The following is a 12,988-nucleotide window of genomic DNA, read 5'->3' as shown; positions in this document are numbered from 1 at the left end:
TAAGATTTAATTTCCCTCCCAACAAATAATAAGAACTAAAAGTCTAAAGTTATAAAAATAATTTATTGTATCATGGATACAATATTGTATCCACGTATGAATTATGTATTAAAAAATGAAAACATATTTATTACTTGAAACAATGTTTTATTTATATAAAAATACTAAATAAATAAATTATTCTAACAAAATTTATAAAAATTGAAAATACAATTATAACAGCTATAATAATGTTATAATTATAAAAATGAATTAAATAATTTTAATTTTAATTTTTCAGAATTTTAATAACAACTAAAAATTATAAAAATAATTTATTTTATATTTTTTAAATGATTTATTTGTTTTATTTTACAATTTAATGTAAAATAAAATAACTATATGTTAAAAATGAAATCATATTTATTATTTTAAAAAATACATTATTCATATAAATAGTAGATAAATAAATTTTATCAAAAAATTAATAAAAATTAAAAATTATAAGTGATGAATATTGTATGGCATGTACATGTTTTAGAGCCCCAGTATTTTGCAATGTTACTCTTCATATAACCTATTAAAATGTGGATTTCTCATGTATTTATACCTTATTCATAGACAATTCAGCTTTAGATTTAGTGTTATTAATGTGTTTATGTGATTTATATGTATTTTTAATGTTACGATATATTTCATTAGCATCCATGCCATATCTTTCATCTTTATCCATGTGATTCAAAAATGTATCCATATCTACATTATCCATTAGAATACCATATTTTAGGCTCAATTTGGAAGGAGTACAAATACAAATATAGGCCTTAAAAAAATATAAATATAGAGCACAAAACCTTATATTATTTTGTATGTATTTATATTATACATATATGCAAGGAATAAAGTATCGATACAATATATTCGATACAGGGTGTATCACATCCATATCCATGTTCACTGACACAAGATACGCTACAATTCTATACATATCCTACCAATTGTGAGTATTGACACAATTTGCCACTGTATCAGTGTGTATATCAATGGATACGACTCAATACTCACCAATATGGAGGCATATTGGACCCTAATTTGATGACATATTCAAACCTTAATTTAAATTTTAATTTTCCCTAAAAACTTAATAAGAATTGAAAATTATAAAGTTAATTTATTTTATTTATCTTAAATAATGTATATATTTTATTTTATATATAAATTATATTTTAAAACGAAAACATATTTATTATTTAGAAAATAGAGTTAATATTTAAATAAAATTTCCCAAAAAATTTTAATAAAAAGTGAAAATTATAATTATAAAACTGAACTAAATAATTTAAGAGTTAATTTCCCCCAAAATTTTGATAAAAACTAAAAAGTATAAAAATAATTTATTTTGTCTACCTTAAATGATTTATATGTTTTATTTTAAATTTATATGTAAAATAAACATTTTGTATGTTAAAAATAAAAATATATTTGTTGTTCTAAAAAATAGGGATTATTTATATAAAAGTACTAAATAAAAAATATCCCCAAAATTTTAATAAAAGTTGAAATTTATAATTATAAAAACTAAAATAGAATGATAATTATTATATGATAATTATATACATGTATTGTTTCTCTGCATATAACTATTAAATTATATATTTCTCATATATTTTTATCTTATTCATAATTAATTTAACTTTAAATTTAGTTTATTAATATACATTTTGTTAATATATCCAAATATTTTCATATGTTTCATCCGTATCTTCCAAAACTTGTATATGCCTTCCCAATTGTCTAATACCGTATTCAATACGTATATTTTAATCCTTGCATGTATGTATTTGTAATCTTTCTAAAGTGATCGTTAATTCTTAAGTTGAAGAAGTGCGAGCTCGCCACCTCCCACTTAATAACGACCTACGCCCACCACATGTACGGTAAAATACAAAAGAAACGTGGCGAACAGGTGTGCGTGTGCCAACGACGAGCGTCATTTTGTTCGGCGCTCAAGAATTAAAATGAGATGATATGATAATGATCAAAGATGTTTTCAATGCACGGCGGAGATATATTGTGAGACGGTGTGGGACAATCTTACGGGGGTTGATTTGATCTCCAAGAATTTCTGGCTTTTCCCACGAAAAACGGAGAAAAGAACAAGCCAAATGCGTTAGCGTGACGCTAATCCCTTCGACAGCCGATGTCTCCACTAGCTCTACTCCGTTTTTGGATCGAAACGAAAACCTCACGAGATGATTGTTGATTGATACCTGGCAAGGAAAAGGATTGGTTCTCTCCCTTCTCTTCCCTGTTTTCAAGACCAACTGTCAGTGGCGGTGTCACGATTTCCATATGTCAACTCCCTCGTTGCCATGCATGCTCACACCTGTGTATACGTGTGTCGATTCATCCCAGCTTAGCGGCATGCCCGCTTTCTATTCAGTCTCCTGCTCCTACAGCGGGTATAATTAACTGTATAAGAATCTGATGTTCTGGTTCTAGAGCGAGTCCCAGAGCTATTGGGAGTGGCCGTTGTTAAGCTTTCATCCAAGTCTAGTGAGTTTAGTTCTAAAAAGAGTGAGAGACAGATGACGGATTCATCCAACGACGCTATGGCTACGGTGGCTAATCAGGCGCCTGTGACCTTGGAGCGACGGGTCCGAGATGACCTGGAGACCAGTCTTCCTAAGCCTTGTAAGCTGTACCTTTTCTGTTTGTGACGTAGTTAATCTGCTTGATTAAATGACAGAGCCATTGTTTTAAAACATTGAAACAGATATGGCGAGAGCATTGGCTGCTCCAGATAAGGAGCATCCCGAAGGAACCTTGGGGCACAAGCATAACAACATGTCTGTTCTACAGCAGCACGCAGCATTCTTTGACCAGGATGGCGATGGCATCATCTACCCATGGGAAACCTATGCTGGTATTTATTCAATTCATTCTCGACCGAATTAATCGTCCATTTTTTTAATCACAATGATACAGAAACAAAGTCTTCTTCTTCTTGTTTACGAATAAAGCCATGTTCTAGCTTGTGGTACTAAAAGCATCATCTTTTCAGGACTACGTGCAGTTGGTTTTAATGCCATTGCCTCTTTCATCATGGCCATTGTCGTAAATCTGTCCTTGAGTTACAATACTCTGCCTGTAAGCTTCAGGATTTGCCATTCTTAGTTCTTTCTTTTTTTTTTTTTCTTTTATAATTCGGTAAATACAGTAATTGATTCAGATTAGATCATCTTTTTGGTGAGGTTTGCTTTATATATTAACAAGTAATCCCACTTGGTTTGGGTTTATTTACAGCATCACAGGGTACTAATTAATCTTGATATGGTTTTGCAGGGTTGGATGCCTTCTTTTCGTTTCCCTATATACATACGCAACATACACAAATCCAAGCATGGAAGTGATTCTGGAGCCTACGACACTGAAGGAAGGTGCAGTCAACATCCTTAGGGTCACATAATAAGATTGATAACAGAGATAAAGTGGCTGAACCGAATTGACTTTAATTGCTTTTTCTTTTGGTGGGGATCTTAGTGCTGAGTATCCATCCCATGCATAGAATCAAAGTTCCCCGTCCATGTCAGGGAATTCAATCTGGTTAATTTCTTCCACTGGATGTCTATTATAAGTAAATAGTAACATGCTACTTTCAATGAATTGCAGGTTTGTTCCTGCGAATCTCGAGAACATGTTCAGTAAGTACGGTAGGACACACCCAGACAAGTTATCGCTGAGGGAGTTGTGGGACATGACCGAAGCAAATCGGAACGCATTCGATTTTTTTGGATGGTTAGTTTTCATCAATGTTTGCCCAATATTCATCCATAGTTTATACCGATACTACTACGGTCTGACGATGTTTATTGTTTTGTGAGCAGGGTCGCAAGTAAGTTGGAGTGGGGAGTTTTATACGTTCTTGCTAGAGATGATGACGGTTTCCTCACTAAAGAAGCTGCTAGGCGTTGTTTTGATGGTAGTCTATTTGAGTATTGTGCTAAGATACGTAAGGGTGCTGGGGGTAAGATGGGCTAGCTAGCCTGAACTACTGCTTGCTTCGTATTGCATGAACGTAAATATTGTATTTATATAATTCACAAGTTGTCTTCAACTATTGGCCTGTATCCAAAAGTTTATTACTAACTAGCTACCACTACAAGTGTTTTGTATCTGGGTTTCAAATTCAATATATATATGGTTCGTTTTCCTTAATCCATTATTCCTGTTCTTAGTTTAGAACCCAAGCAAGTGATAAGTAATCAAATTTGTGGTTGCTCTAGCTAATAAGAGTAAGACTAATAGCAAGGCAGTCATTTGGCATTTGGCATGGAGAGACGTTGAGGGTCTGTTTCTATTGAGTGAAGGTTTCAAACTCGGGATGCTGCTAGACCAGTAGGCAGTAGATCTATTTGAATGCTAGGTATTGAGAAATGTGATAGAAAGCAACGAGAGCCTTTCCATGTGCTAATTGCTATTGATTGGGATATAGCCCGTCCCTTTTGTGAATTGTGATTGCGTCCCCGGGTCCTGGTAAGATGGCTTTCAATTCAGGAACCGCCGAACCGAGATACTTGAGAGTTGATAGTCAATAAGACCCCTCCTTTGTCGGCATGCTCTAATCGGACAAAATGTGAAATTATTTGATGTATACCATCCAACGATTGATCAGAGAACACGATGTAAATGTTGAAAGGCCATTGCCCAATATCATCCCAGAATTCTGTGCTCTGGAGAAACTTTGGCTGTTTCAAAACAATTTCTTATTGTCCTTTAGTGAAAAGAGTTTTGGGGCAAATGTTCCTAGTTTTAGGGAAATTTGTAGAGTATTGGTTAAGTTTTCAAAACATACTTAATGTAGAGTATCTACCGTTAAATCACTGCCACTTAAAATGGCGAAGTTCCCTTTCCTCTCCCTCTCCTTCCCCTTCCCCTCTGTCAACGCCGAACCAACGGCAATGACCTCATCCTTCCACTTGTTGACATAACCTTCAATCAATCCAAGCATGGTTTTCAAAATTAGATCGGACGGTATCGGATGTTTTACCAGAATTGTTATTTTCCTACAGACCCGACGAACCAACCATTTAATGGTTTCGTTTTTTTTTTTTTTGAGTAATAGGCCATTCGTTCGGTTCAAACAGTCAAATGGTGTAAAGTGGGCTGTGCTGTTGGTACGACACAGTTTTCAGTTTGGCCTGTGCAAAGTGTGGGCCGTGCCGTAAGTTGTTACGGGCTGTGCCGCCTTCTCCAGGGGTCCCATGGTTTAGGCTCGTGCTGTGCAGTGCCATGTTGCGAGTTAGACTGGCTCATGGGCCGAACCTTAGGCCAGTAGAGCCATATATCGGGCCAAAGTTATTTATTTAAAAAAAAAATTGATAATAAATTTAAATTTTTAATTTTATTGTTTATATATACAATAATTAAATAAATTAGTATAATAAAATAAAAAATATATATATTAATTTTATTAATATAATGTATACTATATATTATTAAATATATATAAATAATATATATGGGTTGTACTGGATCGGGTTGCGGGTTGAATCGTGCTGGCTTACGAATCCATGGGCGGCATGGCCTGCTTGGTCATGTTGTGTCATATCGACCGTGGACCTAAAACCTCAGGTTCAATATGGCTCGCATAATCGTGTTGAGCCTGGCACAACCTGCAAATTATCATGCGAAGCCGGTCTAAATTTGTATCAGGCCACGGATAACATGACACGATTTATACTTTTAGGCGAGGGCAAGGAATTCTGTTAGCACATGTGACTCCGGATCTCCTGCCCACAGGAATTCTGCTCACGTTTACATGCGAAGATAAACTTGTTAGTTGTTGCTATCGATAAGGGATTTACATTCGAATTGGATGAGTTTTTGAGAGGGTTGGCGTATGTATTCGGTAAGGGAATTGTGTACAAGGTAGTGGTGATTGATGGAGTTTCGGTGGTGGTGAGGATACCGGGTGGAGGTGGAAGACAGGTGTATCAAAAAGAATTTGCACGTGAGGAGATCGGTGAAGGTTGACAAAGCTATAAAGAATTTGCAACGAAGATATAGGCGATTGGACGGGTTAAAGCAGCCTAATATTGTAAGGTTAAGGGCTTATTACTCGGCTACTCATGAAAAGCTTCTAATAGCTTTCTATTGAGTTCAAAGATTAAGGTAATATAGGGTTTATTGTATCCGTATCCATAATCATGGATATAGACGATTGGATACGTATTGTTCGGGTCATGGTAGAGTTGGCTTTGGATGTCATATGGCCGCTCAATCACCTCGGCCATGTCGGCGCCACTCTACCATCTTCATGGCATACATCGACTCTGCGGCCACAACAACATTGTACTACTTTCGTGATTTCCACCTTATCCTCCCAGCCACATCATGCGGATAAGCATGACCGAGAATAGGAGTGGATGCGGATAACTCCACTGGGGATTAGGACTCATCCCTACAACCTTGGAAGCTTAATCCGAACAGGACACGGACCATCGGCTATAAAAACTTATCTCCTACTCAAGGTAAGGGATCCGACTTCTAGCTCAAACAGTTATACTGCTCGGATCAGCACTGTTCTCCAACTGCTCGACCCGACTACCTACTGTCCTTTATTGGCTTGCGCATCGGAGTATCTACTCGGGGATAACTCATCGGACTTTTGACATCTCCTTGTTATCAGATCTCATTATGCAACTTCAACCTTCCACCTCGGCTTCGCCCTATATGTGAGGGTTATCTGACTATGACCTCGGTTCTTACAACACCTAGGATCGAGTAGCATCACGTATCATATTTTATGAGTCGTGCGTACCAGTACCGCACGCCTCCATATCCATCGATACACATCAATATGGAGGTGTATTCGTGTCTAGTTTGACAAAATTGTACATTGAGTACTTTTGGATTGTTTTTCATCTTTGATACAAATTAAAAAATAGTATTATGAAAACTAAAATAAATAATTTAAGATTTATTTTTTCTAAGAAATTAATAAAAACTAAAAATATAAAAAGAATATATTTCATCCACCTTATATGATTTATACATTTTATTTTACACATAATTATATGTTAAAAATGAAAACATAGTTATTATTTGAAAAACTAGAGTTATTATATAAAAATACTAAATAAATAAATTTTCCAACAAAATTAATGGAAAACAAAAAATGATAATTATAAAGACTGAAATGAATAATTGAAGATTTAATTTTCCCAAAAAATGTAATAAAAACTGAAAATTAAATATAATTTATTTTATCTACCTTAAATGATTTATTTGTTTTATTTTAAAATTATGTGTAAAATAAAAAATTACATGTTAAAAATGAAAACATATTTATTATTTAGAAAATAATTGTTATTTAAATAAAATACTAAATTAATAAATATTCCCTAAAATTAATAAAAAATAAAAATTATAACTATAAAATTGAAAGAGTGATAATAATTGTACAATGTTTGAATGTTCTAGAGTCCCAGTATTGTTTATTGTAATTTTTCTCTTTATATAACCTATTGAAGTATGCATTTCTCATGTATTTATATCTTATTCATAGATAATTCAACTTTTGGCTTAGTATGATTAATGTATTTATGTCATTTGTATTCATTTCACTAGCGCATCCAAGCGTTTATATATGTTTTATTCGTATCCATGCATTTCTAAAGTGTATTCGTATCTGTATCTGATTTATCCAATACGATATCCGATACGAATACTTTGATCATTGATTGAGCCATTAAATTATGTCAAGAATAATTATTTACTGATGTTTTTTTTTTCACAACTAGTAAAACTCAAACCACCCAATGAAACTAGCTTTTAGTGTTTCATCGATGATTTTTTGATTGGATGGATCCCATTTCCACCTCTTTTTCTATGTTTTTTATGTTGGTGTCATTTTCGGGGTTTCTATGATTTGATTTTGTTGCTAGATTTATAAAGGCTGTTTGGTTTACTGTTGGAATTAGCATTAGAATCGAAATCTTTTGAAATTGGAATCGAATGGTCTAATCCCATAGTTTGTTTGATTTAGACTGGAATTGGAATGTGAATTGAAATCAATTGGAATGAGATTCTGTTTCCAAGGGAGGGGATACTACAAGAAAAATGATCTAAATCAGCGGTCTTAACGACCGCCGCTATAGAGATAGTTGAGCCGCCTGGAAAACTAAAACAAAGAAATTTAAAATTTGGGCGGCGGTTTTTGAGAACAGACACGATGCTTTTTCATTTGAATTAGACTTAAGCCGGTCTAAATAGTTGGCCTCTTGCATTTGAGAGAGGGAGGGAGAGATAAAGCAAAACGCCAAAAACACTCCCACCTCTTTCTACTTCATGCATTCGATTGAGAAAAACTCTAACGAAGAAGGAAAAGGTAAAGTTTCTTCTTCTTTGTGGTTGATTCAGTTGTGTTTTCTCCCATTCTAGGGCATCAATGAATGAAATTGAATTTTTTTTTTTCTTTAGGACTTGATTGAAGGCGTCATTCATGCAAGCTCTGAACCATTTATTGCCTCTGAAGGGTTCGACCTTCTCCCCTCTAGCTAGGATTTCCACAAGGAACTGGTCGATTAAGAAACCCAGCTGAATGAGTTGTTCATCTGTGTGGTCTAGGATCTAGCCTCCCTTATCTAGTGCCTGAACTACCTTGAATCATCAAAAGATTTGAGCATCTGCTCTATGACCACATAAGAGTCTCCCTCAACCTTGATTCTATTTTCCAGTAACCCTTAGGCTATGTTTGGTTTGAAGGAAAGGTTTCCCTACCTTTCCCTTCCTTTCCTTGCGTTTTTCTTTAAACCAAACATAGCCTTAGGTTTTCTGTTTTGAGGAAACCAGTTTTTTGGTCTTTAATCTTTGGCTCTAAGCACTGAAGGTTATTCTGTTTTTCTCTATTTACCTCACTTGCATAAAAAAATGCATGAGTTAATCAATCAATTGATCGGCAAAATTATACTACAACAAAATCTGGTGTTGAACCATCAGATCATGTAGAACTTGCAAAACATGTTAAGCTTGGTTGCCCAAATCTCGAATTTTCAGGCCTAATGATAATAGTTAGGAATGTCGGATTACACATGAACACTAGAAAACTTTAGGGTAATAATTTTGGAATATGCATTTTACTCAGTTTTAATGCTTTATTGTTATTTTAATTTCGTTTGTCTAATTGCTTATTTATGTCACGGTGAGACAGGCATTGTCAAACTATAGGATTGAGGTATGCAAAGTACTTGGAATAGTAGAGGAGCAATGAGAGTTGTCAATGGGAATGTCTGGTGACTTAGAGCAAGTAGTAAGGAATATAACTTTTAATTTTGAAACTTAAATACCAACCAGTGATTATAAATTTTGATTTCCAACCACTTTGTCAAACTTAAAGGAATATATTAATTAAAACTTAAAACATGAAATTGAAAGTAGATACTATTCTTACAAATTGGTTGCAATAAGTCTTGCCTTTTCAATATTATCATAATGTGATCTTTTGCTTACAAAGAGAAAGCACCAAAGTATGAAATCCAAGATGTATGAAAAGAGCATATGGATAAATTGTTAACTAGTCTCTGTCAGTCTCTCTTTACCATTTAATTTCCCATGGATTGTATGCTTGTATCATGAACATTATCCTTGATATTAGTAAAGCTTATCCTATTTGATCAAGGGGAAAAGGATCAGTAGTATAACATACTTTACTAGCTTCCTGATGATTTTGATCCTCATTGAGTAAGATTGTTTCAATGAAAGCACTTTTGTCAACTGTACCTGAAGAAACAACAATAAGATTAATTTTTGTCGAGCACTTGTAAAAATAGAACTATTTGAACAAGAGCTCTCAACCATGAAATATGTTTGAGATTGGGGCTTGGTGTTAGCTGGTCTCCACTGATGGTATATGGAATGTGGGTGTAGGTGCTATTAGAGTTGAAAATTGTTGAGTCTTCTGGTGTGTATCATGTACATGTGGTTTAGTTCGACGCTGATGCCAATTTAACTGTATGGTTGTTTCAATGAGTATCAGCCAGGGACTAAGGATTAGAACTTTTTATCTCTTTTGCAAATTGAAATGGGAAGTACCAATGTGAGAATATGATCAACCATATTTGGACAATGGGAGTAGCCAAAGAAACAGGCAAACTAAGCATGTTAGAAGTCTGATGCTCATCCCCAAAGAGTGATTTTGTACCTATTTAGAAGTCTAAGCATGGTGATTTTGCACCTAATTTATTTTAGACAAACTGGTGGAAAATGATTTAAACATAGGGTCCCTTTCATTGATGTAGCTAACAATGGGTATGATATTAAACAAATTGGAATGGCAAAGTGGGATTTATGAAGCTGACTCATATAGTTGGGACAAGGCTTAGATGATAATAATAAACTAATGGAAAATATTTCTAAAATGAACATTGTACATTTGTAGACTTGATGTAGAATCTATTGGACCAAAATCCAACTTGATTAATTGGATCACCTCTAACCATCAAATTGATGGATGATTTTCCAAAGAATTTCATCCTAGTTTTGTAACCATTTAGAAAAGATTCAATAACATTATTATTTAATCTATTTGACTTTTTTTGGTGTAAAATTGCCTAATATATAATCTAAACAACTAAATGTTTAATATCAGTAAAAACCTAAGATCGCCACCCATTCACCTTACACATAAGGCAAGAAAAAGACTTAAAAGAATTTTATAAACATATGAATGGAGAAAGGTTACAACATTGTGATCTGTTTTGTGTTCTACATGTATCTATATTTATTTATATTCTACATTTATCTTTCTAATTTTATTTTCTTTATTTTTTTGTTAGGGGAAACAGGATACTTTCTTTTATTGATAAACAACGAACTGTTTGAATAGGGACAAGTTTACAATTTTAGCCATTCTATATTCTTCTATACTTATTTATATTTACTCTAGCAATACAAACCATTCAACTTTTTCACTATTAGTTTTATCAATCTATTAATTAGACAGTTTACATTTTACCCCAAAATTTCATTAAGTGAAATATATTTTTAAAAGTAGGATATTTAGTCCTGTGCTCCCTCGAAGACTCAACCTGGATAGAAGGGGCATTCAGCTCCCTTCTCTGATGTGTGGGTTGTGTGCCTTGTTGCCTAAGTCCACTGACCACCTGTGCTTACATTGTCCTATCTCCTCAAAAGTCTAGTACCATTTCATTGGAGCGGTTGGTCTTAATTGGGTTATGCCAAAGTCAGTTAAAGAACTGTTGCTTTGCTAGAATCTCCAAGGTTTGAAGAAAAAGGTAGTTTAATTTGGAGAATTGTTATTGCGACAGTGATGTGGGCAGTTTAGTCTGAAAGGAATAAAAGAATCTTTAGCAACAAAGTTAAGAGCACGGAGGAGATAGTACAACAAGCTGATTTCTTGGGTGGCTATTACACCTGATTTTAAAGAACTAAATGTTCCTGTATTAGTTAAGTCTACTTCGATTTGGGATTTGTAACTTGTCCTAAAATCTGAGTAGCTACTTGTGGATGGCTCTTTTGTTGTACTGAGTTATTTGCTGATTCAATAAAATTATTACTTTACCTTTCAAAAAAAAGAGAATAGTATAGGATCTATACCTATATTCCTTGTGCTTGGTGAGTTTGTGTATACCAATCATATATTTTTTCCTTCTATTATTTGATTTTTTGCTTTTGTAATTATTTGAAATTTTATTTTAATTAGATATCATCGGTATATAATACAAATCAACACATGAACAAAAGTTGCCTATTAGTATAGTTTCTTGCATGAATATTCTCAAAACAATGTTTATGATCTAAAGAAATGTTAGTTATAATAGCACAAAGAAGTGTTTATAATCAACACATCCCACTTTAGCTTATGGAGTCCAATTCAAAGTCTATAGTGTTGCTGGTATGTAATGCTTCCATGACTAAAATACAATCACCATTTTATCTTGGTTCTTGGGAGAGAGGTCATCTGTGCAGGGTCCCTTTCATCCAATCCCAAAGCATTCCTCATTTCGAGGCTCCAAAGATGTGAGGAAAAAAAAAAGGAACTAATCTATTTCCTTATCAAAATTATAGAATAAACAAACATGGCTAATGGTTTTGTAGTTTTAATGTATTTTTATATTTAGTAATTACTAGCTGTTATTCTGCTCTTAGATTTTGACTTCTAAACTTCAGTAAAGACGCTTATCTAGACTATAGAGAGTTAAAATAGAATTATAGAATATATCTATACCTACATCCGTCTATTTGTGAAATGGTTGCTTTGCTAGTTTAACCATTTCAGTGAATGGACCACCTTTCAATGTTACACCTTTGGTTTTGTTCGGAGGCATATATTAGTTGTCATGGTCCGCAATCCACTAATAAAATAATAGAAAATGTGAATGAAAAGGAATAGGACATTGTGGAACCATGCATTAATAATTTATTTTACTTAATTTGTTCGTTTGGCTGCTCTTAGTTGATAAGTTTGATGTTTGTTCATTTTTACCAATTTTCTTCTCTACTTTCTCTCTTCATTTTAGTTTTTAGGTCTGTATCTGAGTGATTGCTTGATCCCAGATGGATTGAATAATCCTAGGAAACATGAAATAGTCCTATTGAGTGGGCATTGCCTAGAATTATATTTTGATATTTATTTCTTCTATGTCCGAGTCCTTTAAGGGGAAGGGGATAACCTAGGCATAAGATCCATCTTTTGACAGGAACTGTGGCCATTTGGTCCGGTGGATTCTTGAGTGGGCATTTTCGTCAATGCAACTATGATAAGGACAACAAATTAGTGAAACTTCTAGGGGTATTTGCCAATGTGCATGCTGCCATGTCAACAAATCAGCCACTTCTTTTCAAACAAAACCATGCATATTGGTGAATATCCCCATAGTTAATTGAAGTGGCTCTAATGTGCCGCATTTAAACAATATTTTGGCCTAATTCCTTTTGTTTCTCTTAGATTTATAGTTTCTACAATGCATAAGTTATTTATTCTTCC

General features: G+C 33.9%; 1 protein-coding gene across 1 annotated transcript; it reads left to right on the top strand.

Annotated features, from left to right (window-relative positions):
- Positions 1-1,885: 1,885 nt before the first annotated feature.
- On the top strand, positions 1,886-4,197 carry LOC148878702 (peroxygenase-like). Its single transcript, XM_088958915.1, has 6 exons — positions 1,886-2,673; positions 2,756-2,905; positions 3,044-3,129; positions 3,325-3,419; positions 3,652-3,777; positions 3,867-4,197. Exons 1-6 carry the CDS (start codon positions 2,568-2,570, stop codon positions 4,018-4,020), a joined length of 717 nt encoding a protein of 238 aa, XP_088815041.1. The 5' UTR covers positions 1,886-2,567; the 3' UTR covers positions 4,021-4,197.
- Positions 4,198-12,988: the final 8,791 nt, after the last annotated feature.

Source organism: Nelumbo lutea, chromosome 1 (assembly GCF_056320005.1).
Source record: "Nelumbo lutea isolate HS-2025 chromosome 1, American lotus-T2T, whole genome shotgun sequence".
Lineage (NCBI taxonomy): Eukaryota > Viridiplantae > Streptophyta > Magnoliopsida > Proteales > Nelumbonaceae > Nelumbo > Nelumbo lutea.
The sequence above is the reverse complement of the archived record's forward strand: the minus strand, read 5'-3'. Positions and strand labels throughout refer to the sequence as shown.

What these genes read in the sequence shown, in the direction of transcription:
- LOC148878702 (XM_088958915.1), top strand. Translation starts at nt 2,568, where the DNA reads ATGACGGATTCATCCAACGACGCTATGGCTACGGTGGCTAATCAGGCG. An exon ending in TGAGTTACAATACTCTGCCT is followed by an intron (nt 3,130 to 3,324) that starts GTAAGCTTCAGG and finishes ATGGTTTTGCAG; the next exon opens with GGTTGGATGCCTTCTTTTCG. An exon ending in GCATTCGATTTTTTTGGATG is followed by an intron (nt 3,778 to 3,866) that starts GTTAGTTTTCAT and finishes TTTTGTGAGCAG; the next exon opens with GGTCGCAAGTAAGTTGGAGT.